The sequence below is a fragment of the Aulonocara stuartgranti genome, assembly GCF_965226115.1.
Source record: "Aulonocara stuartgranti genome assembly, chromosome: 7".
Taxonomy (NCBI): domain Eukaryota; kingdom Metazoa; phylum Chordata; class Actinopteri; order Cichliformes; family Cichlidae; genus Aulonocara; species Aulonocara stuartgranti.
In genome coordinates, this window is record NC_138945.1 from 25,108,614 (window position 1) to 25,132,204 (window position 23,591).

At 40.5% G+C, this 23,591-nt stretch overlaps 1 protein-coding gene across 3 annotated transcripts; it reads left to right on the top strand.

Annotated features, from left to right (window-relative positions):
- Positions 1 to 312: 312 nt before the first annotated feature.
- On the top strand, positions 313 to 22,915 carry dgcr2 (DiGeorge syndrome critical region gene 2). 3 transcript variants are annotated; one of them, XM_082542384.1, is made up of 11 exons: positions 313 to 739; positions 9,085 to 9,117; positions 12,310 to 12,432; positions 17,840 to 17,917; positions 18,006 to 18,210; positions 18,465 to 18,541; positions 18,636 to 18,824; positions 18,911 to 19,114; positions 19,527 to 19,679; positions 20,348 to 20,584; positions 20,684 to 22,915. In XM_082542384.1, the coding sequence occupies exons 1-11, from the start codon at positions 658 to 660 to the stop codon at positions 20,914 to 20,916; spliced, it is 1,614 nt and encodes a 537-aa protein (XP_082398510.1). In that variant the 5' UTR covers positions 313 to 657; the 3' UTR covers positions 20,917 to 22,915. The 3 variants fall into 3 exon arrangements, with proteins under 3 accessions (XP_082398510.1, XP_082398511.1, XP_082398512.1); XM_082542385.1 differs by having other exon boundaries at positions 314 to 739; positions 18,636 to 18,818; XM_082542386.1 differs by lacking the exon at positions 9,085 to 9,117 and having other exon boundaries at positions 315 to 739; positions 18,636 to 18,818.
- The last annotated feature ends 676 nt before the right edge of the window (positions 22,916 to 23,591 follow it).

Genomic DNA, 23,591 nt, shown 5'->3' on the forward strand with positions numbered 1-23,591 from the left:
ACATTTACAACAAAATAGAAAAGACAATACTAAATACAATCAGTTAAATTTACAAGAATAACAGTTATATTTAGAACGTTTTATTCGATACATTAGTCTTAAAACCCTTTTCTCACGTTAAATATTATTATTATTTCCCAGAGATGATAATAATAATAATAATAATAGTATGATGTACATCTTGTGCCTTTTTAGTTTTATCTTGAGTCAAAGAAATTATTTAACTAGCGATATTTAGAGTTGAATGGCCTCAGCACACACACAAACACACACGCACGCGCGCAGTAAGCCCCGCCCCTGGCTCCAGCTGATGGCCTGTGTGTGCGCGCTGCATGTTTGGGATTGTTGTGATGGGAGGCCGCGGCCATCTTGGATGAGAGTCGCTCGGCACCGAGCAGCGGGACGGGACGTTAACGGCAGAGCGGCTCAGCTAGCTAACGTTAGCCCCTCGGAAGCACGACCCTGGTCGCTGAGCGGTACGACTATGTTTGTGCACACGCTGTTTTCTTCCCTCAGCTGCCGCTCCGACTGCGTGAAAATGGGCACAAATTGCGTTCAGCTTTTCGCGGTGTAGTTTCGGAAAGGGCGGCGGCGGTGCAGATCCTCGGAATATATCTTACATTTCTGGATAGAGGAGTTACTATGAATGGAGGATAAATGTTGCCGAAAGCTGACAGCAGCAGTTTCGTCCTCTTCTCTCTTCTCTTCGTCCTCACCTTAACGGACCCACCACGGGCAGGTAAATAGCCTCTCCGAGTTGTTTTTCTTGTGCATGTATTCCCCCCGGGCTCTGCTAGAAAGTGGGAGAAACGGATTAGAGCTGGAGGCAGGGGGCGGCAGGTTCACCGGGGAGGCCTGCTCCACAAGCCGGGGACTCCGGTACTTTTTAACCCGTGTTCCTGCTGCTGCTGGACAGCGGGGAGGACCCCTTTACTGCTGCTGCTGGCACTCTTGTTATGTTTAATCTTTTAAAGTAATGCCCACCAGCTTGAAATCTCTAAACGAAATTATAATTTATTTCACCTGAAAATCAAGTAAGGCTGTGTGTTGTTGTCAAAATAAACAAGGTCGCTTCGAGTCAACCGTCTAGTTTTGACCTTTTGATACAGCTCATAATCATTTATTCACTTAATTGTGCTTACGCAAGGTGGAAACGATATCTTGGCTCAATCCAAAGCTTTGTAAACAATGTAGGTGTATTTAGGCTTCACTACATTCCAGGGTTGGTCTCCGCTTCCGCCGTGAAGCCTCAATTTGAAATGCATGTCAGAGATTCATGCTCCTGCATCACTAAACCTGTCTCACATCATAGAGCTGCAAGCCCAGGCACATCGCACTACACACCAGTGTGATGGCTAAAACGATAAGGCTGTCTGAAGGAAACTTCTTAGTTGATGAATAGAGATTAAAGGGTAATGCGTCATGTCTCTGTGGCAACATAAGCTCGTAAGCTAATACTCAGGGCTAGTGGTGCCACTATATGAATATAGTGGTCAAAAAAACATCTGTATAGAAAAATTCAGTTTAACTTCATTTATTGGATGTTTTGTCTTATTTTGACAAATTGCTTGCACTAAAAATCTGCAGCACATTAGTGCAGGGAGTAGAGCAGGGCGATATGGCCAAAAATATTTATCACGATATATATTTGAAAATTTGCGATAACGATATAACCGACGATATAATTGATGCGAGACAAAATACAACTCCACAACATTACTAGCGCAAAAAGACAACCTTCCATTTATTTTCACTTAAACAAGAAGCTGGTTTTTATGTACATTAAAGCTTTATAAAAATGTAACAGTGCAAATGCAAATTCCTTGCTGAAAGTTTAACCAAAAGGCATTTCCAGTAGAAATGGGCTGACATATCCTGAGCATAACCATGTATAATATCCACTGAAGTTAAAAAGAGGTGCAGTACGCATTTTTCGGACCATAAGGTGCACGGGATTATAAGGCACATTAAGCGAAACAAAGCAGTCAGATAAATCAAACTTTATTAAACTCATTCTTCTTGCTTCCTCCACTTCTGTACCATTGATTCATTAATGTTGAATTCTCTGGCAGCTGCTCTATTCCCATGTTGTTGCAGTATATTAATGACTAACCTCGTATTGTGGATGGATTATCTCAGTTGTTCTCCTGACTGAAGTTTGGTCCGTTTACAGCATCCTGCCATGCGATTGCATTTGTCTCTAACTATCAGGAACCTTAACGTTAACTTTTATAAGTGGAAAAGTGTTAGTGTTCGTCCTCCAGCTTCACTGTTTATGTTATGCTAACATAGCTGTGTCGCTAGCGATCACGTAGCACATCATTATATACCAGCTAGCCCAACTTCAGTAACCCTACAAACGTCATTGCTGTTTAGTTTCCTGTCTTCATTTATGTTGGAAGTGATAGCAGAGCTGTACGTTTGATTTTTTTCAGAAATCTCTCAGTCAGAACATGCAATATCATGCTTAGGTAACTAGCGAAACTAGCGAGCTAACTTCCGCTAACTTCTAACTCCGTTAAATGTAATAACTTTTGTTTTCATGGATGCCTGGAAGTTAAACTTTATAGTTACACCTGGTAAAGCAGCAATGCTGATCGTTTTATTAAAGATGAAATAATTTAGACAGTTTTTAACTCTAAGTGATGCTGCAGTGTTGTTTGACCTGAAGCATATGGAGTTTAGGACCCAGATTACTCCCAGATTTAAGAGCATCTTAGTCCAACAAATATGACAATAACGACGGCCGCTTGCATGTTCTGCAAAAAAATGTGCTTTGTTGTGTATCTGACGGACAAACACCAAACCAGTTCCACATCACGGAAGTTGCACCATTTTTACAAACCAATTCTGGTTCATCTGTTTCACTCAACAATCGGCCATGTGCGTATGAAAACAAAGGCACTGCGCATGCGCGTTTTACTCCCATTCTATCGCGATATTTCATTTTCCTATCGTTGCCTAACATTATACCGGTATTACCGTGAACGGTATAATATGGCCCAGCCCTAGCAGGGAGGTAGGGTAAGGGAGTGTAGCCAGAAAAACACCTTTCTTAGATGATTATATATATTTTAGAGTCCACAAAAGACGGGGATTGTGTGTTGCAAATCAGTTTTCTAAAGCTGAGTTTAGTTGATTTAAGGTTAAATACAATAAAAGGAAAAGGTTTGTTAAATCAGGTAACACAGGCTTTTTGCCTTAACTACATGCGCCCTGATCAATATCAAAAGTCACTGCCAAAAGCTAATTTTGAGCAAAAGGAACCCTGATTTATGTCTATTATTAACATCATGGCAGTATTTGTTTTAAATATCATGGCACCCCTGCACAGGACACACTGTAACATTTGAAAAGGGAAAAAGAAACAATCAAATCCCTAAACAAAGAAATGCATTTTTTTGTTTAAAACTACTCTCCATTTTAACACAATATTGTTTCATATCTGTAAAAACCACCCAAAGTAAGAGCTTATCAACTGATGTTTAGGAACAATCACTTTGACTTGTGTGTATTGTGTTGAAGAGATGCCCACTTAATAAGAACTAGTGCTGTGCTATACTTTTGTGTAATACCATTTTAAACTCGAAGATGGTTTAGTGAGTCAGTGTAACCTTCAATGAGGCTTTTTATAATTGCAGCCTGGCACAAAGGAAACAGCAGTACCTAAAAAGAAATGCCAACAGTTAAACAGCAGCTCTTGTTTGAAAGTACCTGAGCACATCCACTGGTAAAATGCTGCCCCCCGGTGACAGTGAATAATTATAAAATACACCTGGAAGGTCATAGAAATCCAAACAGGTAAAAAAAAAATATTATTTGTCTCTGCTGTAAGTGTGTTCTACTTTTGTTTCAAATGCAGAGCTTCTAAGGTGCTGTTTAGATGTCCATTTGAGCAGGGAAAGGCCAAATGCGTCTTGTGGTTTGCTTTAATCCCGGTCTTGTGATCCTGATATTCAGTTCAGACTATCAGTTCAGCCTCATGAATAAACACTTTATTGTCTGCCTCGATCCAAAGGAGAAACCTCCCACCTAGAAAACAATTGGCACACCAAACAGGGCGTGCTTTTTATTGGTCGTGTCGAGGTTTGTTCCCTGGGCAAATGTTTATTTATATTAGGAGTTTCCAAATAGTACAGTCATGATTTTCTTAAATGCTCAGGAGTGAATGCATCATCTTGTGTTTTTATAAGTTGGGCTGGCTTTTTTTTTGTCACTATTTCAACCATGACTTGGTCATTTGACTTGAGATCAAGACTGCGGGAGTATAACTCCAAATCTGAACGTACATGTAAATAATTGCTTAAGACTTCGTGTTGTGGAGACATTAACTTGGTATTGATGTAACCCGCTAAACCACATCATCCTCATACATTTTTAACACTTATAAAGGGCATACCTGCTTTCTACATTTGTTTCACAGCTGACTCCAGCAAACTCTCAAAGGTTCAGATTATGCATTTTCCAATGAGGCAGGCAACACTGAAGTGTCACACATTTTAAGGCAAATCTATGTGATCGGGATCATCTCAATTGGCCAGCTGAGTTTCACGTGCAAATAAGGCAAATCAGCAGGTTTCCTGCATTTGCATGATGCATAACAATACACGCTAGAAGCAGTATGTATGGTTAAGATAAAAGCAGAAATGCACATGATAGGCCCAGTGGTTAGCATGTGTCCTGTGGGTTACAGAGACTAGAGGTGAACCGAGCTGTCTGAGAGTGAAAAACTTCAGTGTGCGCTCTAAAAAAAGAGTCAAGAGGTTAAGCACAGCCAACAGCGTATAAAAGTGAACAGAGCTTGGTTGTTTTTGTGTAGTGTGACTGACACAACCATCAGCTTAAACTTGAGCTGCAGTCAGCTAATCTTTGGGTCTTGTCTGTGGGTCTGAGCAGCCGATTTGTGTTGCACTGTCGGCTGTTCAGTAGTCTGTTTTTCACAAAAAAATTGGCGGTGTTTCAACCTGTGCCATTTATCGTTTGAGGATTTTAACAGGTAGACTTGAAGTACAGCCACGCAATAATACAGTGATGCAGTTTATTGAAAGGTCACTGAGGCAAATGTTTGAAACATGACATGTGGGCAAAATAACCCTGTGTACGTGTATTCTGGCAGCTAGCGAAAAGCAGTAAATGAGATAATATGGCGCTTGAGAGAACTCGTGAAATTTGATGTCAACATTGTCCAGACATGAGGCTAAGTTATGGTTTCCATTTGGTTGTTTTATGGGGTAAATAGTGTCTATACGGGTGAATTACTTCCTTCTGCAGTAAGACAGCCCTCATCCCCTTTCACATTTCTGGCTGTAGAGCAAAACTTTTTCACTTTGACACTTCTCGTCCTGGTTTGCTGGGGACTGCTTTTGTAGAGGAATTTAAAATAATATAGAAGTGACTCAAGGACTGATTTCATAAGGCGTCTTATAGCTAACATGGTGAATTGGTCTATAGAGATAATCCGTATTGCCCCTTTGACACTACTTACTTTGGAAACAGTGTTAACTTTTTCTAATAACATTGTAGCTTCCAGTCACACAGCTTTGTTTACAATTTTAAATATTAAGTGTGTCTCACAGCTGAACTGACAGTGTTAGCACAGGAAAGGCGCTTTACTTTGGTTAATTATCACAGGAAGCTGACCAGCAGTGCTTTCATGCACAAGGTGCAGATAAAAATATGGCTTGTTAATGTGAGATGGTGCAATGAAAAAGAAATAAATGAATGTCCATACCCACACAGTGCTTTTAACAGCAAAGCTCAGTGCTGATATGAATCATCAGCAGCTGGAGATGATGCAGCGTGTGCACAAGGCCGGTTCACTGTGCCGTTACACTTGAGCGGGACCGAGCTGGGGCAGTCTCATAGTCTTTATTGTGCTTTCCTGTCGGTTATATAAGAGATGCAGAGGCTCACTTCGCTCAGGGTAACCAGTGTTTGCTGATTCTTTTGTCAACATGTACAGATCATAAAATCCTGAAAAAAAGCCTCGGCAAGGGATGGGGTTTTTTAGTTGTTGTTTTTTTTTTTTGTTTTTTTGCCCCTGTTGCCTTTAACTAAACTGAGATCTCTGATTTTCTGACCTTGTGTTTTCCCGCAGCAGTAACAAAACAATAACTGCCTAATCATTGTTATTCTGATATATGAACAGGTTGGATATGCACAAGTCCTGATTTCAGCTTGTAATGTCTGATAACCTAAAGCAGGCAGCTGCTGGCATCTTATTCTGATTCCAGTAGCATTTGTGGGTTTTCGAGCAGTACAGATACCAGCTATGCACTGAAAGCATGAATACTGATGTGCACAGACAGTCATCATTCAAATGGAGCACATATGCTTGTATTTTATAGTTCTGAAGGAGCACATGTAACTATATAAAGAGTCAGCCAGTAACAAGCTGGATTTGGCTTTGTTTGCTTCTTAGCCTTAGCAACAAGTCTTATTGCAATATTCATTAGTGGGAAATGTATGGGGAAAATTTTTTAAATTAAAATATTGTTCCCTGTCGGAGGATTTGTTACAATTATCTGGCAGCCTTGTAGGGAAGAGGAAAAAGCTCACATCCTTCTCTGATGAAAGTGTTTATTCAGCTACACACAGCAAGAGGCTTGTTTTCTTTAGCAAGTCTGCAAACATGTACATTATAAGGTAATTGGTTAATTCGTTTGTAATATATTTAATACACAAGAAAATGTTTCACAATAAAAGCATGCGCGTTTCAATAAACTGTATTGCTAGTGTCCACTGAAACACTAGGGATTTTGATTTGAAGCAGCTTTTATTGTGGCATATCAGAGGTTTTATCAGAGGTTTTATTGGGCTGTGTTTTATTTATCTTTCTGTAAATAAAAAGCATGGAAAGTCAACCTGTCCTCATGATCAATTTTCAGGGTCGCCACTTCCCAAAATCCTTAGCTACTACCATAGCCGGTGGGTATCCACATAAAAGAAAAATCACACATAAGTCTGGATGTCCTTTTTTGTGTTTCAGTCACTGTTTGCAGTCTGACTATGAGTAAGGAGCTTTTTATTTAAACTCAATAAATAGCTGAATTGTGATTGGACAAAGTGTTGATGTGTTTGAGATTCATTTCAGCCAATGTATTCCTATTTTTCAAGTCTGTGCTAGTCAGTAAGACTCAAAATAGAAACCAGAACTGCTAATAAAAGTCTTGTTTGCTTCCTGCACATGGAGAATACTATATATCAGAAACTAGGGCCTCAAATTAGCATTTATAATGTAGGAAAATACCCAAAACAATTAAAAGCATTGCACCGGACTGGTCCAAATTGCTCCAAAGATGAATTGACATCCAATGTGGACAACGTCTGATGTGCTTTCCTTCCATGTTTCTATGAGACTTAAAAGATGTGAAATTGACAGAGTGCAGACATCTAAATCTACTTAAGACACCTAGGATCACACTCTGGAGAAAAAGGAAGTGCCTTCATCTGAACAGGGACTCAAACCAGTGACCTGCACGTTACTTATCGGTTATTCGGACCTCCAGTCTTGAGCTCACTCGGCTTATCCCCCCAACAGTTTGATCCTCAAACTGACCCTGATCCCTCCCAAAGTGTATAAATCCCCCCTGTGGAAGCATTTAAAGGGGAAATCCCCTCACTTTTGAAATATGATTGCCTGCAGTCATAATGTCATGACTTTAAGAGGGCAAATATGAGGGAATCTGAGCGAAGCTTCATTCAATGCACTGATTGAACTGGGGCATTAGATTTAAAAAAAAAATCGGACTCTAAAACAAGCCTGCTTCCAACTAAGGGCCATCACCTTCTGCCCCTGTTTGATTACCGTAAACAAACCTTTTTAACCCATCCGCCAACAATTATTTATCATAAACTTAAGGATGAATTATTATTATTAGCTCCCTCTAATGTGTTTAATTGTTAATGTCTTTAAAGTTATCTGTCATTTTGACACACATTCAAGTTTGATGATGCACTCACTCCCTGGAGACTGAGATGTGTCTGTAATGCACCTCAGTCCACTTAGCATTAACCAAGAGGTGACATTTCTGTGTGAGATGGCTATTAAAACACCCGTGGACTGTGTGATCTTGTTAACCTTAAGGGTTACAGGTTCAGTAGCACTGCTTCGATCTAACATTAGCTTTCCGAAGCTTAAATTAACAACTCTAGCGCTGTTTAACCCTCGGACAAGCATTACACTGAAATATAGATGAACTGGTAGCGTTGTAATGCTTCCAAGAACAAATTGCAATGAATTCATCCCAGCCACAATGTGGGGTTTTTTCTTCATCCTGCTTCTCTATAAAATAGGGATGTACAGTCCAGTACTAGAAAAAGCTTTTTAATGCTTAAATCATGGTGTAAAGCCCAGTGAGAAGTTCCCACAGGGTTGTTAGTGTCTAAGGAATCCTTGTGCAGTAAGGTTGCAGCAATCAGAACTAGGCTTTCTGGAAATCCGGTGGTGTTGTTGGGCTTTAATGCTTGTTGCAAAAGAACGGTAGCTAAATAGTTTGGCTATAAAAGTTGAAGTATGATGGTAATGAAGTCAGACATCTGGGAAATAACTTTTATTTAGAAAATCTGACATCAAAACTAACTCTTATAACTAACTGACAGCTTTTATTTGGGAAATCTGTTTTTTTTTTTTCTTGTAATTGCTTATTTATTTTGCACCACCTGTAGTACAAATAAATAATATTTAACACTGAAGTCCAGTTTAGGTTGTGGTCGCAGCTGTGTTGATTTTCAAAGCTGGAGGTCTGGTTTTAAATTAAATAAGCTTTTTTTTTCTCCCTTCCTCTCTCTCTTCTAAGAAAAAAATAGTGTTGCTATATTTGTCAGGCAAGTGGGTGATGCAGCTCCTCTGCAGGTTTACATGACTACCTGTGTCCTCACAAACAAGAGGGTGGAGAGAACAGGTGACAGTAAGAAATAAAGAAAAAAATCACGAGCAGCATAAAAAGGATTAAAAAAATATAACTTTTTTTTTTTTTTTTTTTTTAAATCGGACTGGATTAAATGAAATATATTTTTACTTTTTTTTGAAAGACGACACACTGATATACAGGCTAGTCACTCTTTTTTTTCTATTTGTTTCAGGTCCACGGGTAGCTCTGGCAAGATTATTGTCAGGTAAGCACAGTATGTTTTTGGGGTTTTCAAGCAGATTTTCAATATAAGAGTCACCCTGTATTAAACTAAAAGTCCTTTTAAAGCAGTCAAATTTATATTTTAATATAAACCAGGTGGGCTAAAACAGATTTTAGTTAATGGGCTTCATGTAGCACAGTCTGATCTCTAATGGGCAGGACTGTTAAATCTATTGTTGAAAATAATACCCTGTATTAAGGAAAGGAACTTAAATTTCAGTTTTTATTTTCATTCACTCTGTCCTAGGGCTGTTCGATATAATGATATATATCGGATGACGATATAAAAACGTCTATCGTTTCATTTTACGCTATCGTTTGTTTCGTGGTGTCGCAAAATAAACTGTTTACGGCAATATTTTTTCATCGTTTTGATGGTCACTGTAGTGGCTATATTAATTTCTTAAAGTTCTCTCTTTCTCTTATATTTAATATAACCACAGTACGGTCGGACAAGCGCCTGTTTTTATGAGTTGTCGTTAGCAACAACAACGATAAAACCATTGGTGTCCGCTTGTTTATTTTCCACATAAACCTTTCAGAATAAAGATCAAGAGCCTGTTGAGACTTTTCAAAATAAACTGAATCACATGAAAGAGCAGATTATTTACGGATGAGAAGCAAAAAAGAGCCGCCAGGTGCTAAAAAATAAACCTTAGACTCAAACGTTAGAACAGGCTTTTCCCCGCAGCACGCCGTGTAATAAATATTCACAAATAAAACGGCAGCCATTACCACTTATGTCTAAAAATGTATTGTTTCATGCATCGGTTAAAACATTTGACTCCAGGTAGGGCTGCTCGATTATGGCAAAAATGATAATCACGATTATTTTCACTGAAATTGAGATCTCGATTATTTGACAATATTTATTTAACCCTTACGACCTACTATAGAACCAAGTCCGCCAGAGCTTATATTATTTTTTTATATGTTGTAGTGCCATTTGTGGGAGCATTTCAAGTTGCTATACAACTGTTATAGCCCATATTTTAATAATATGTATGCATTAAGTCCATAGTAACTACATTAATTGCAAAAAAGTGCAATAAACTAGAAAAAAATTGAAAATCGTTTTTGTTTTTTTTTTACATATATTTCTACTTGGAGAAATTTAAGAGGTTTATCCCTCAAAACTTTTAAATACAAAAAAGTTGCAAAAAATAGTTTACAACAACAGGAAATCTAAAAACAGCAGGTGCATCAAAATAAACTATTTCCAGCAGTGCAATTCGAGTTGCAAGCATCCCAGAAACTATTCAGAAAAGTCAAACATGACTTATAAAAACACCAGTATAGGCTTTTAAAGCCTACAAGTAAAAAACTACATTTTCCGCGAAAATTATGTCACTTCCGGTTTCGGGCAGGAAATGGCGGACATGCGATAGTTTGCGCTGACGTCTGTTTCACTGTGGGAAGTGTTACGAACAGCTGATCGGATCGGCAAAGCGTGTTTCTGGAATATTATGTTTTTGTTCCTGCAAGCGCTTTTTATGCAACTTTTGCAAAGCTATATGTGGAAGGAAACCGTGACCGAGGACAAGCTGATGGCATAAGATGTAAGTAAAACTCCTCGCTTACACGGTTCAGGTTCTATAGGGATTTAAAAATGTTACACAAAACGGAGCATGGTGCTCTGACCGGCTTTAAAGGGTTAACAATAACAATGTATTGAATAATGACTTTAAAAAATAATATAAAATAGTGTACAACACCACTGAAGTTTTTTTTTTTTTTTACCTCTCTTTTCAACCAACGGCAGTCACTCTCCTCTCCAAATAACTTCTGCTTAGCTTTCCGAGCTTCCCTCGGGTCCTCTTAATCAGCGGTCTCCAACCTTTTTTGCGCCAAGGGCCGGTTTATGCCTGACAATATTTTCACGGACCGGCCTTTAAGGTGTCGCGGATAAATGAGGGAGGGGCTAATAATCGGCTCAGTCATTTTTAATGATCGTTGAAAGCCCAGATCGTAATCGTGATTAAAATTTGATTAATTGAGCAGCCCTAACTCCAGGTACACGATGCCCAGCTGGAAACACTTAACAGAAGTATATGTACTTTCATATGACAGCTTAAGTAAAGGCAAGCGATATCCCGAGTATGTTGAACTTACCCTTTTCTGTAACAATCTAAAAACAAGCAAATAGTGATAAGTTATTGATCTGATGATCAGTAATGTTGACACTGCCCACTGAGCTGTTTAACTGCATCGGGAAAGCTCAGTTTATTTCATAGGCCGCTAAACAGACAGAACATAGAAGTTCAGTATTGTCTGCTGTGTGCCTTAGGCTTCTTCTTGAGTTGCTGTCATCACTGAACTGCTTGCAGGAGTACTCAGCGCTCTAATGTTACTGAATATCATGAAATACTCTTAGCAGCAGATTCTATTAATGTCAGGCTATAAACATAACGCAGTGGCTTGCAGACATGATGAAATGGCTCTGCAGATTATCTTCCTCCTTGCAGTTGATCGACATCTCTGATAAAGTTTAAGAAATCCAAACATACGTGATCGCTAGCGGCTGTGGCTTTTTTCCGCCCCTTGCTTAAGGGGCGGAAAAAGGCCCTTAAGCAAGGGGCTTAAGGGTCACTATTACTTCCTAGGCACAGAAATGACACCACTACGTCAAAGGAAATACCAGACAAATTCTGTTAAAGTGGCAGAGCTACTCTTAGGACAGTAGCTCTGCCCTAAGAGTACCCTAAGAGTAATAATTAGGACAGTCACAATCACAGGAAGCACAGTTGATTGAATTTTTATTCAGTTACAATTTTGTCTTCCACTCATTTATTAACATAATAACGTTGTGTGTTTTCCAATAATGCTCTTGTTTGGCCAAAAAGTGCATCCCTTTCCTTTGCATTTGGCCTGTTGTGGTTTTTTTGTTGTTGTTGTTTTTGTTTTGAGCGTGTAAGCAGTTGTGTTAAATCATCCCAATGTCAATACTCACGAAGTAATGGTGATGATGATTTTTGCCATGATCAAGCAGCTCTAATTGTACATTTACCCATTCGCCATCTCAGACATCTTATTTTATTAACTGCCTTGAAAGCTCACACGGCGCCATTCAGACTGCTGCACTCTGAGTTTAAATGGTTTTTCTCTTCTTAGGAAAAAGGCCTTGGTTATGTGCAGGTTTAACCACATAAACCCTCTTTTTTTGTGTGTATTTCAGAGCAGCGCTGCAGCCCCGGGCAGTTTGCCTGCCGCAGTGGGAAGATGCAGTGTATCCCGATGTCCTGGCAGTGTGACGGCTGGACAGCGTGTGAGGACAAGAGTGACGAGATGGACTGTCCCCGTGAGTGCAGCTCACTTAAGCCCTTTCACACTCAGTCTGTTACCTAACACCCATAACATGATTGATTTTTGGAAAGTCTAGCAACACCCAGAACCTTTTAGAACCTTTTCACGCTTGGATGATCAGACCACAGCTGAGCAGCTCTGAATACAGGTGTGGAGGATGTAGCGCAATCTAATCAAGCCAAACTGAGAGATGTTCAGGTGAATATATGCACAGATTTAGTATACAGGGTAAATGGAAGTTATCTGCAGGTGATCAGCCATCAGTGCCTCAGTTTGTAAACAAAGACGCTGTTAGTCCATGTCATTAATGAGCAGTGACATCTACATACAGAAGAGTTGATTGAGTGAGTGTGTATTAAGGAATATGATGGAGTAAAAGAGCAGGATGAACAGGACATGTGCTTTCTCTTTGAAAGAGCATGGCAGCTCAGATCAATGAGAGGCAGCTGAAGGAAAATCAATATGTTTTTGTTTTCTGGGTAATCTCCTTCCATCTAAACCGGTTATCCAGCTCATGGTTGTATGGAGGCTGGAGTTATCCCACCTATCCCACCTGGCTACACCCTGGACAGGTCGCCAGTGCGCCAGACCTGTGCAGGGAAGCTTTGTGGAGCCCACAGCTTGCACTTACTCTTGTGCTGGTGCATTACATGTTAATTACAGTGTGGTCGTGTCCTGGTGTTTTCCATGCGATGCCAGGCAATGTCAATGCTTTGTTGTGGTCAGTGTTCTTCGGGGGCTTGAGGGGACTTTTTCCATTTCTTTGTACACTCCCTCGTCTTCATTCTGATAGTTTCAACAATCTCCCTTCAGGAATTTGCTGATATTTGTGAGTTCTAATATTGATTATTATTCCTTACATTGAGGCGATGATTTTATGCTCTCACTGATAAATTTGAAAAACTGAACCAAAAAGTAGCCAGACATACACAGGAATAATTGACCAATCAGAGTAGTTGTGGGCTGCATTAACCCAATGTGTGGTTACATTTCTAGGGAGGTGCATGTAAGGCTAATGCGTTGAGTTTCGACATAGTTAGGGTTGTAGATTTCCTGCTAAAGCGTAATCCCACAGGAACACGGCTACAAAGCAAGTCGCACACCATCCATAAACATGCTTTTGCACTACAGGAGACGGTTGGAATACTAACTGGGTCTGAACTGGATGAAGCCAGAATATCTGTTTCTTTCTTTTCTTGTTCAGAAAAATCAGCTGGCCCCATGTCAGTGTTTTTTATTTTTTTCACAGTGCTATTTTTGACACTGAGCATTCACACGTTTGGTGTTCAGTGTGTATGTATGTTACTGAGCAAGTTCGGAAGTGGAAAATTAGGAATTACATGTCACTTGGGTGAATATCGGTAGTATTGAGGGCCAGAAATATGCGGCGCTCAGCCTTAAGTTTTTCTACTTTGAACACATGCCATCTCTCCTTCTCATTCCAGAGAAGTTGGAGAACTGAGTTAAATTGAGCACAGTTGGCAGTAAAATCACCTGCCTTTAGCATTAGTAGATCAGGTTTTATGACTTTTAAATACCTGCGTCCACTCCTTTCAGTGCACCTCTTCAACAGATACTGACAATAGCTTTGTTTTTATCACAGAGGTTTTTCCTACCAAACGTAAAAATAGTAAATCTTGGCCCTTGCGTCCCTGTCTGAACTGCAGCATGGCATAGTTGCATTTAATACAATAACCACCCACATAAACAGTCCTGTCTTACTAATTTGCTTTTGCTCAGCTGCTCAGATGTGGTTTTGTAGTCCTCATAGTCCCTCACAGTGAGTCCGCTCTATTGACAGCGTCAGATGGCAGGGGGAAGAAGGGTTAAAGGCTGAGTGGCTGCACATGTGTCTCTGTTTTTGTTTACTGCTGGTTCATCTGTCCTACACTGCATAGATGTCACTAAGCCTTTGACCAAAATCCTATTGTCCATCCATCCATTCGCTTCCGCTTATCCTTTTCAGGGTCGCGGGGGGCGCTGGAGCCTATCCCAGCTGTCATAGGGCGAAAGGCGGGGTACACCCTGGACAAGTCGCCAGTCTGTCGCAGGGCTAACACATAGGGACAGACAACCATTCACTCGCACATTCACACCTAGTGACAATTTGGATTAATCAATTAACCTATCCCCACAAGCTGCATGTCTTTGGACGGTGGGAGGAAGCCGGAGTACCCGGAGGGAACCCACGCAAACATGGGGAGAACATGCAAACTCCACACAGAAAGACCCCGGCCTGATGGTGGAATTGAACTCAGGACCTTCTTGCTGTGCGGCAACAGTGCTAACCACAAAATCCTATTGTTCTCCGCTTAAATCTAGAAAGACCTTATCCCGAGATCTCTAACAGCATAACAGGAGTTAGTGAAAGGATTGAGTGCAGCATGTGACCTCCATACAGCAGCCGTCCACGCTCCGAGTTAACGCTCCATGCCACTGCTGTTAAACGATTAAGGGTTCACACTGAAGTCTATTCATTCTGCAGTAAAACCCCATTTTTAACAGAACAGCTTAAGAAGTTGAGAAGTAATTTCCTTCTGCTTCTTTTTCTTTCTGTTTATTCAGCAGTAAAACTGGACAAATTCATATATCTGATAGTCTGCATGTTTAGAGGGACAACTACTGACCTTTTGTTTTTTTTAAGTGTGAGCTTACTGAGAAATGCAAGCCTTACTCAAGTCAAGGGCTTATTGTCACGTTAATCAGCGGCTTGCTGGAGAGTCTTTGTTCTTGTTAGGGCACTCATCGTTGTATTTTTACTCAGTTGTATATAGTATTTGTATTTGTATTCTATTTTTATCTTATTGTATATTTATTTTATTTTATTCTACTGTATATAGTATTTTATTTTATTCTATTCTGTACAGTTGTGTACTGTATTTATTCTTATTGTATTCTAATTTTTGCCTCATAACTTTTGCACTGTCCACTTCCTGCTGTGACAAAACAAATTTCCCACGTGTGGGACTAATAAAGGTTATCTTATCTTATCTTATCTTATCTTAACTTTTTTTAATAACACTAAAAGGTGAAGCAATCCTTCAATCTTATAATAACAGCAGAGTGGCCGATGCAAGAAGAAACGTCTAAACTTTACAGTTGAGAAACTTGAAAAGTTGAAAATACCCAGCTGAAGGCCTGTCACTGTATGCAGTGAAAACTGTGGCTACAGATTGTTGTCATTAGAGATGGACCGATCCGATATTATGTATCCGTATTAGTCCAATACTGACCTAAATTACTGGATCGGATGTCGGAGAGAAATAAAAAATGTAATCCAATCCATTAAATATCACGAAAGCACCTCACAAAACTTGCAACATGGCGTAACTCAGCTCATAACCTTAGCACATCAGTCCAATATGTGTCACATGATAGAGCGGCTGTAGCGTGCGAGACCTCTTGGCGGTCTGGTTGAGCATTTGGAGCCTCGCTACCAAACCGGCATTTCATCTCAGAGAAAGTTAACCCAGAGAGAAGTAAAGCAAGTGTGTAAGTTCATCTGTGAATGTTTGTAAAGCATTCCCACGTTAAGCTTAACAACCAATATATGGAGCGACTGCCTCTCATTCTCTCCCTCCCTCTCCTGTTGCTACTTCAATCATGAAACTGATCAATGATCGGCTGATCAGCTTTTCTGTCGCGAGTCCGTCTCTCTTGTTAGTTTTTGGCCCACTTTGCACCAGAAAAAGGAAACCAGCAGCTGAACAACAGCAGCAAGTTTAACCGTGATAAGCTGTTGTTAGAATTTATTTAATATTAATTTCTACACCAGAATCTTTTTCTACGTAGCTGACGGCTGGCAACTGTGCAGGGGCGGATCTAGCAAAGTTATGCAGGGGGCCGATAGGGCATTAACAGGGAAACGGGGGCACATTTAAAATGTCTAGCTGTTCCCTATTTTTTTTCTGCTGGTAGTTGACATCCCTATTAGTTAGGTTGTTTAATATTTCTGCTAAGTACTCTTTAAAACACCAGAATAGGAAGGATGGTGCAGGTTTAAGTTTATTAGATTGATCAGTATTGCTGAACTGTGAAATATTTTGGGTGCAGTGTATTTTTTGCATACAAATATAGCAGAATAGCTTTAGTGTTTTGTTTTGTTTTTAGACTTGAATATGAACTTATACAAAATGCAGCAAGATATTTATTTTATTTTATTTTTTAAAGAAGTTTTATTGATTAAAAATTACACTATCGGATTCATATCGGTATCTTCAGATATCCAAATTTATGATATCTATATCGGACATTAAAAAAGTGGTATCGTGCCATCTCTAGTTGTCATGAATCTCAGTGCAAAATCAAAATAAATGCTGTTATAAATGTAAACAAAGTGTATGCTCCTCAAATTTGGTGGGTTTTTTTCAGTTAAGTTCTTCAGTATTTGCTGTTTTTATAGCCTGCAGTTCCTTCCTTTTTGAAGCATCAGTCAAGAACAAAATCTCATTGAGTCATGTAACAGAGAAATAGTCTTTTTTTTATCTGCTACCCATTACTCCCTTCAGGGGTCACCATTGTCTCACACCAGCCTGTCCTCTTTTCTACATCACCACATCCATGAACCTCCTCTGAGGTCGTCCTCTCTTCCTTCCTGCCTGCTCCAAATCCAGCATCCGTTGTCCAATATAGCCACCATCAAAAAAAGCAACACACCTCTGGTTGTTGTGCCAGAGGTGTTTTGCTAACAGGGAAGTTACAGAGGGCCCTCTGGTGGACAGATTATGCAGCATCAACACAGAAAAGCATTTGAAGGCTGTTTCTCTTGTCTTTTTACATTTTAAATGCTCATTTATCAGCTGTTATAAATGCCAATATCAGTAAACACCTATTATCTGCTGATATATCATATGTGCTCTAAAAGATCAAGCATATTCCCCGTTTTTAAATCTGATCTTTTTCTTCTAGTTTATACTAAGAAAAAGTAGTAAAGATGCCACAATTGAGACAGTGTGTTTTCTTTATAGTTTGTAACATACCTACGTACTTTATTTTCTTACTAGCTAGTCAAAGAGTAGCAAGAGATCCATCGCATTAACAACTTTGTCATTAAAAAGTGTATATTATATTGTGTTGCACATAGACGGTACTGGGGTGCTTCCCTCAGTCTAGACTTTAGTCTCTGTGAACTCCTGATAAAACATAGTAGAGGATGCTATCTGCACGGTCAGCAAAGCATTGCTTCTGCTTTCATATTCCTCAGATTAGAATCAGCCTCAGTATATATCTTATTTTCACTGATGTGTGGTGGTTTTGACTTCTAAATATTATCGCGGGCTGTTAACAATTATCCTACACACTGAAAACACCATCTGTTGTTCTCAGTTACATTTGTTATGGCAGAACGTACAAACAAGTCCACTTTTTTAACCTTTTTGTCTTGATTTGTGCTGTTATAAAAGAGGAGAGGTTTCGTTATGGCAGCGGGTACGACCAGGTGGAAGACGTCATCGGTGTGGCTCAGCCGGTGCGCTTCAACAGTAAGTGTCTCACTTTGCTCTCAGCAGGTTTATTTGAATCGAATCTGCATGGCGATCATGTGCTCACTCTTGTCTTCTCTGTCTGCAGAGAAATGTCCCAGCGGGTGGCATCACTACGAGAAAACAGCGAGCTGCTACAAAGTGTACCTGAAGAACGAGAACTACTGGCAGGCCGTGGATACGTGTCAGAAAGTCAACGGCTCGTTGGCCACGTTTGTGACCAACGAGGAGCTGCAGTTCATACTGAAGATCGAGGTGGACTTTGACGATAAAGTGTGCAGAGATCAGTGCAAGTAAGTTTTCTTTATTGCCACAGAAATAAGCTGCCAGGTTTCAGTTCCTGAACAGAGATCTCATTTCAGTCTTTAAACTTCTGCTTTAATTCTGGTTTGTTTTTGTTTTTTTAATAAGGAAGATATTGCAGAAGTGCGTGTGCTTGTTGTTTTAGATGTTATACTGCTCTGTAGCTGGTTGCAGGCCATCTAGTGGCTGGTAGTAGCTAATGCATCATCACTAGACATGGTGTAAGTGGTGTTGTTTGTTTCAGATTTTGGGTGGGTTACCAGTATGTGATCACCAATCAGAGCCACTCCTTGGATGGCCGCTGGGAAGTAGCATACAAAGGTATAAAAGATTCAGCTTTGTGAAGTACCTACATGTGCTGTTTGTCTTCTGTAATTTATTTGAATGCTTTAATGTGTGAATTGTTTGTGTTCAGGCTCTATGCAGGTGTTTTTGCCTCCTGAGGGTCTGAAAGACTTGGGGGAGGCCTCCGCCACCCAAGACAATGTCTTCTGTGCACAGCTGCAGCGCTTTCAGTACAAAAGCATGAACGAGCGAGGCCTGCACAGCTGGCACGCTGAGAACTGCTACAAGAAGTTTCCGTTTCTGTGCAAGAGGAGTACGGGTTAATTTTCTGTTTGTTATCAAAAATGTGTCAGTTATTTGCTCCGCTGGGGCCATGTGTTTATTTTGATATTCTCTGTGCCACAGGGCAAACGTGCGTGGATATAAAAGACAATGTCGTAAACGAGGGCTACTACTTCACCCCCAAAGGAGACGACCCGTGTCTCAGCTGCACGTGTCATGACGGCGAGCCTGAGATGTGCGTCGCCGCGCTGTGTGAGCGGCCACAAGGCTGCCAGCACTTCCGCAAGGATCCCAAAGAGTGCTGCAAGTTCACCTGCCTCGATCCAGGTACTACCACCGCATCCAAACACATCCCACTGGTTACAAACCACCACCACCAGTGTGTAATGATTATCAGTGATTAGAAGCCTTCCAGTGCTCGTAGTCCTATAAGATGTTATTCTGCATCACGATTCGTCACCTACACATTTTTACACTGTTTGATATTCAGTATATTAAGTTAAATGAGTCAGGAGGATTCAAATTGCCTAATTTATATAAACAATTAGCTCCTGCTCCTCTTCTAAATAGTGCTGCAAGGAAAAGATGTGAAAGTGTTGTTTAATGTGCAAATTGTGTCACATTCACACATAAACGGTGCAGAATTTCCTTCGAAGCTCAGCAAAAGAACGTTTTTAACAAAGTACGTTTGCAAGGACATATCCTGATTTGATTAGATTTTTCCCGTCTTCTCCGTCAGATGGGAATAGTCTGTTTGACTCGATGGCCAGCGGGATGAGGCTGATCGTCAGCTGCATCTCGTCCTTCCTTATCCTCTCTCTGCTGCTCTTCATGGTACACAGACTCCGTCAGAGAAGACGTGAACGCATCGAAACGCTGATTGGAGGAAACTGTGAGTAAAGTGTTGCAGCACTGAGATCCAAAGTTTACACCTGTGGTCACTTTTTAATCTTTGTCTGTATGAGGAACGATTTAAAAAGCTGAGATAAAAATCTTCCTTTCTAAAAATGAAAACTCAATAAGGATGGCAAAAACGGCCACAAACAACAGTAAATAAATAAATAAAATAATTGTTGAAATTAATTCTAAATATTGATATTTATGTTTTAAGCTACTTATTTTTATTAATTCGTTTAATTTCCCCTCTTGTTTTATGCTTTATACAGCTAAAATGTATTTGTTTGTTTTTTTTCTATTTTACATTTATTTCTATTTTTCTGCATCTTCATACAAATGAGAGTAACAACAGTCTTGGCTGTTGCTGCAGTCACATTGGGGAAATAGGTTATTGGAGATGGCAGCACAAAGTTTTTGTGACAACTTACAATCTTGTTGTTTTTGAAGTGGTTGCTTTGGAAACGGAGACCAGATCTGCGACCACTCAGTCAGTTGCCATCTTCAAAGCATCTTAAGTGCGATAAAACAGCAATAAGACAGAGATGATAATGCAATCCATTATTATTATTATTATTATTATTATTATTATTTTTAGATGGTCTGAATAATCCAAAAAGCTCACTTTAAATGCACCTTAAACTTTAAACTCTGCTTTAATCTCAGTGCACCACTTTAACCTTGGAAGACGAGTCCCAGGCTTTGACTACGGCCCAGACGCCTTCGGCACTGGTCTCACTCCCCTGCATCTGTCCGATGATGGGGAGGGAGGCGCTTTTCATTTCCAAGAGCCTCCTCCGCCTTATGCAGCCTACAAATACCCCGACATCCAGCATCCCGACGACCCCCCTCCTCCATACGAAGCCTCCATAAACCCAGACAGCCTCCTCTACGTGGACCTCGGTAGGCGCACATCCTTTTCTCTTGTTCTTTACAAACATCGTCATGTGCGGAGTGATAAATGCTCGTTTCCCACTTCTCTGTCTGCGTCTGTATCTTCAGGGCATGGTGGGGTTTCCATCGTGCCGAGCCAGATGAACGCCATGGGTGACGGGCTCCAGGCCAATATTCCCAACGCGACAGGCCCGGTGCCAGACTCCGCGCCGTCCTGTCAGGAGAGGGAGGACTCCATAGACAGCAGCACCCTCCTGGTGGGGCCCGACACACCGACAGATGGCCACGCCCCCGTCTCCATGCCTGCAGACTGCGCCTCCTCCCTCAGCACCGTGGTATAAGACTGTGGGCAGACACCTGCACGTTACCCACAGTTGGAGGAGGGTCGTAGATGTTTTCCGTACCAGGAGCACAAAATGCTGACTGCAGAGAGGACAGTTACAGTTTGTACAGACTCATCAGAGTGATTTTGTTTTGTTTTGTTTGTTTTTTTTAAAGACGATGACATCTGAAGGAGCAAAGAGACAAAAACTCTACATCCAGGCTGAGAAGGCCACACTTCTGCTTTTAGCCCAGACTGAGAAAAGCTTTTCAAACATCTCAAAACGGGCCTGTTGGTCATAAAAAAACAAAGCCCCTAGTGCAAATACACCCTTTGGTCAGATTTGTAACAGCACGAGGAAAAATAACCGCATACGGACAGAAGAGCCAACTTTTGTTTGTGTTTGCGGCATACTTTCAAACACATACGTATCAATCAGTGTTCAGGCTACGATAACTTTCTCATCCACCCCACAGTCTGTTGCAGCGCGTACAGAAACTGTCCCCTGGTGTTTATTAGTCTGACACACGAAGCCGTCTTCCAGGTTTTTAGAGCAAGTTTGCAGAAAAACATGTTTTGTAGTTGAGAGGCTCAACCTCGCGAGATACGGCTAAATTTCCTGCTGTGGGGTTTTTATCGGGCGAAGCTGACATGTGGCGTCGTAGTGTCAAAGGATGTTGTGCTCTTTTTTTTTCTTTTTCTTTTTTTTTGATAATAATTTATGGCTGCAGGTCGTTACCTTGATTGTTTAATTGTGGGATAGATATAGGCTGATTTTCTTTCCCTGTCCATCAACAAAGCGACAAAAGGCTTTATGAGCGTATATGTGAAGATCAAGTTTGAAAAACCCAAAAAAAAAAAAAATCATTTATATGAGATAAATGCTCCAATCATTAAGTCGTATAATCATCCAGATGGTCCCAGAGTTGCTTCTGTTTCATTACCAACTCTTTCCAGGATAATTCTGCATTTTCTTTGTGATTTAATTCCTCCCTCGGTTGGATCAGGTGCGTTTCTGTGCTATTCTTCATGCAGTTGCAACTCCGTTACTGAGGTTTGTCTTCAGTTAGTGATGGGATGTCACCAACTGCAGCGGCGGGATTTATTTATTTTTTTTAATGTGTCAGTGATGAGGGTCTGTATACTTGGGGAGAATTACGGTGTCAATCATCAGAGGAGTAATCGTCTGCAGATCAGAGCTGACCCACAACCACCAGCATCCAAGCCGCTCATGATCTGCCTCGAGGAGGGAAAAACGGCTTAAACATGTCAGACTGTGCACATCTGTATAACTTATGTTTGAATGTATTGTATGTAAAAAGAAGTTGGTTTTTTGGGGGGGGAGTTTTTTTTGCTTGTTTTTATTTTATTTTATTTTTGTTTAAACTACCCTCCCCCCTTTTTTTTTCTTTACTTTGACAATCCACAGTGGATTGTCCAAGAAACAAAATCATGTTCACAGAAATTGTGGGAAAGTGTTCATGTGTGTTTAGGAAATGATGTATTCAGTTTGATTTTTCTTATGTTTTTTTTTTTCTTATTTTAAATCAAGTTTCTTTTGCTTTTTTTGCGTTTTCGACCTGTGGTGCATGTTTTTAATCTTTTGGCATGCTGAGAGATTTTTAGTTTTAGTTTTTGTTCTTTTTGATTTGGACAAAAATGTTTTATGCTCAACCATGTGTCCTGTACAGTAGGCTCAAAAGACTCCTGCATATAGTTTAATATCCCCGTATGCATCCAAAACGTGCCCACCACAACCCATCCGGCTGCATTTACACTGTAGTTTCTGTGCTAGAAGGTGGTGTTGATGGTGGCGTGAGAGCTTGTTTTTTGGATTTGGAGGGGGAGCGGGGTTTGAAATGTTTTATGTACAATACAGCAGATGCTACATTTCATTGATGTTTATTTCATAGCCTTTACCATTTAAAAAAGAAATGCTTAATTTGCAGGGGAGCTTGTGTTTTTTCTGAGGTAGATGTACATCTAATCAAATGCCAAATAAATTGCACCATGAAGGACGAGCTTGTGCGTCAGTGGCTCTGAACACATGCTGAACTTTACGTTGAACCTCGCTACATCGTGACATTTAGCTGGTCTGCGAGGCTTTGAGGAGGAAATTCCTTCGTCTGCGGTCACCAAATGTCAATTTAGATTAAGGTGGGATGCAGGGAAATCCCCCCGCCTCCTCGCACCAGTGTCCAATACACGGCAATGAAAAGATTCTCATAATTTAAAGAAAGCAGATATAGTGCACCTCGCGGTGACTCACAAGGGGGCAGGCGGAGAGGAGAGAGTGATACCCAGCCGAGAAGCACCGTCGGAGAAAAGAGGCTTTGTTCATGCAGGCTGAGTAGTGACGGAGTCGCACAATCTATTCCTGGATGGGAAACACGTAACACTTAACACTGAGCTGTTAGGAGAGGAAGTGTAACATCACTTAAAAACATGCGTTTAAGTGTAAAATTAGGTGTTAATTTGAGGGTTTTTAACTGGATTCCCAGAGCTTGGCACTGATTAGAGGGTGGTCCCTCCCACTGTAAAGCGTGGGGCAGTGATGAGCAAATATAAAGAGAACCTCTGAAGTTTAAACACGGTGTCATTTTTACAGCCTCTTTATACCGAGTCATATATATTCTGTTCACTTCTAATCCAGCCTCCTAACACATCCTCTGACTTTCCCATGAGATGAATGGG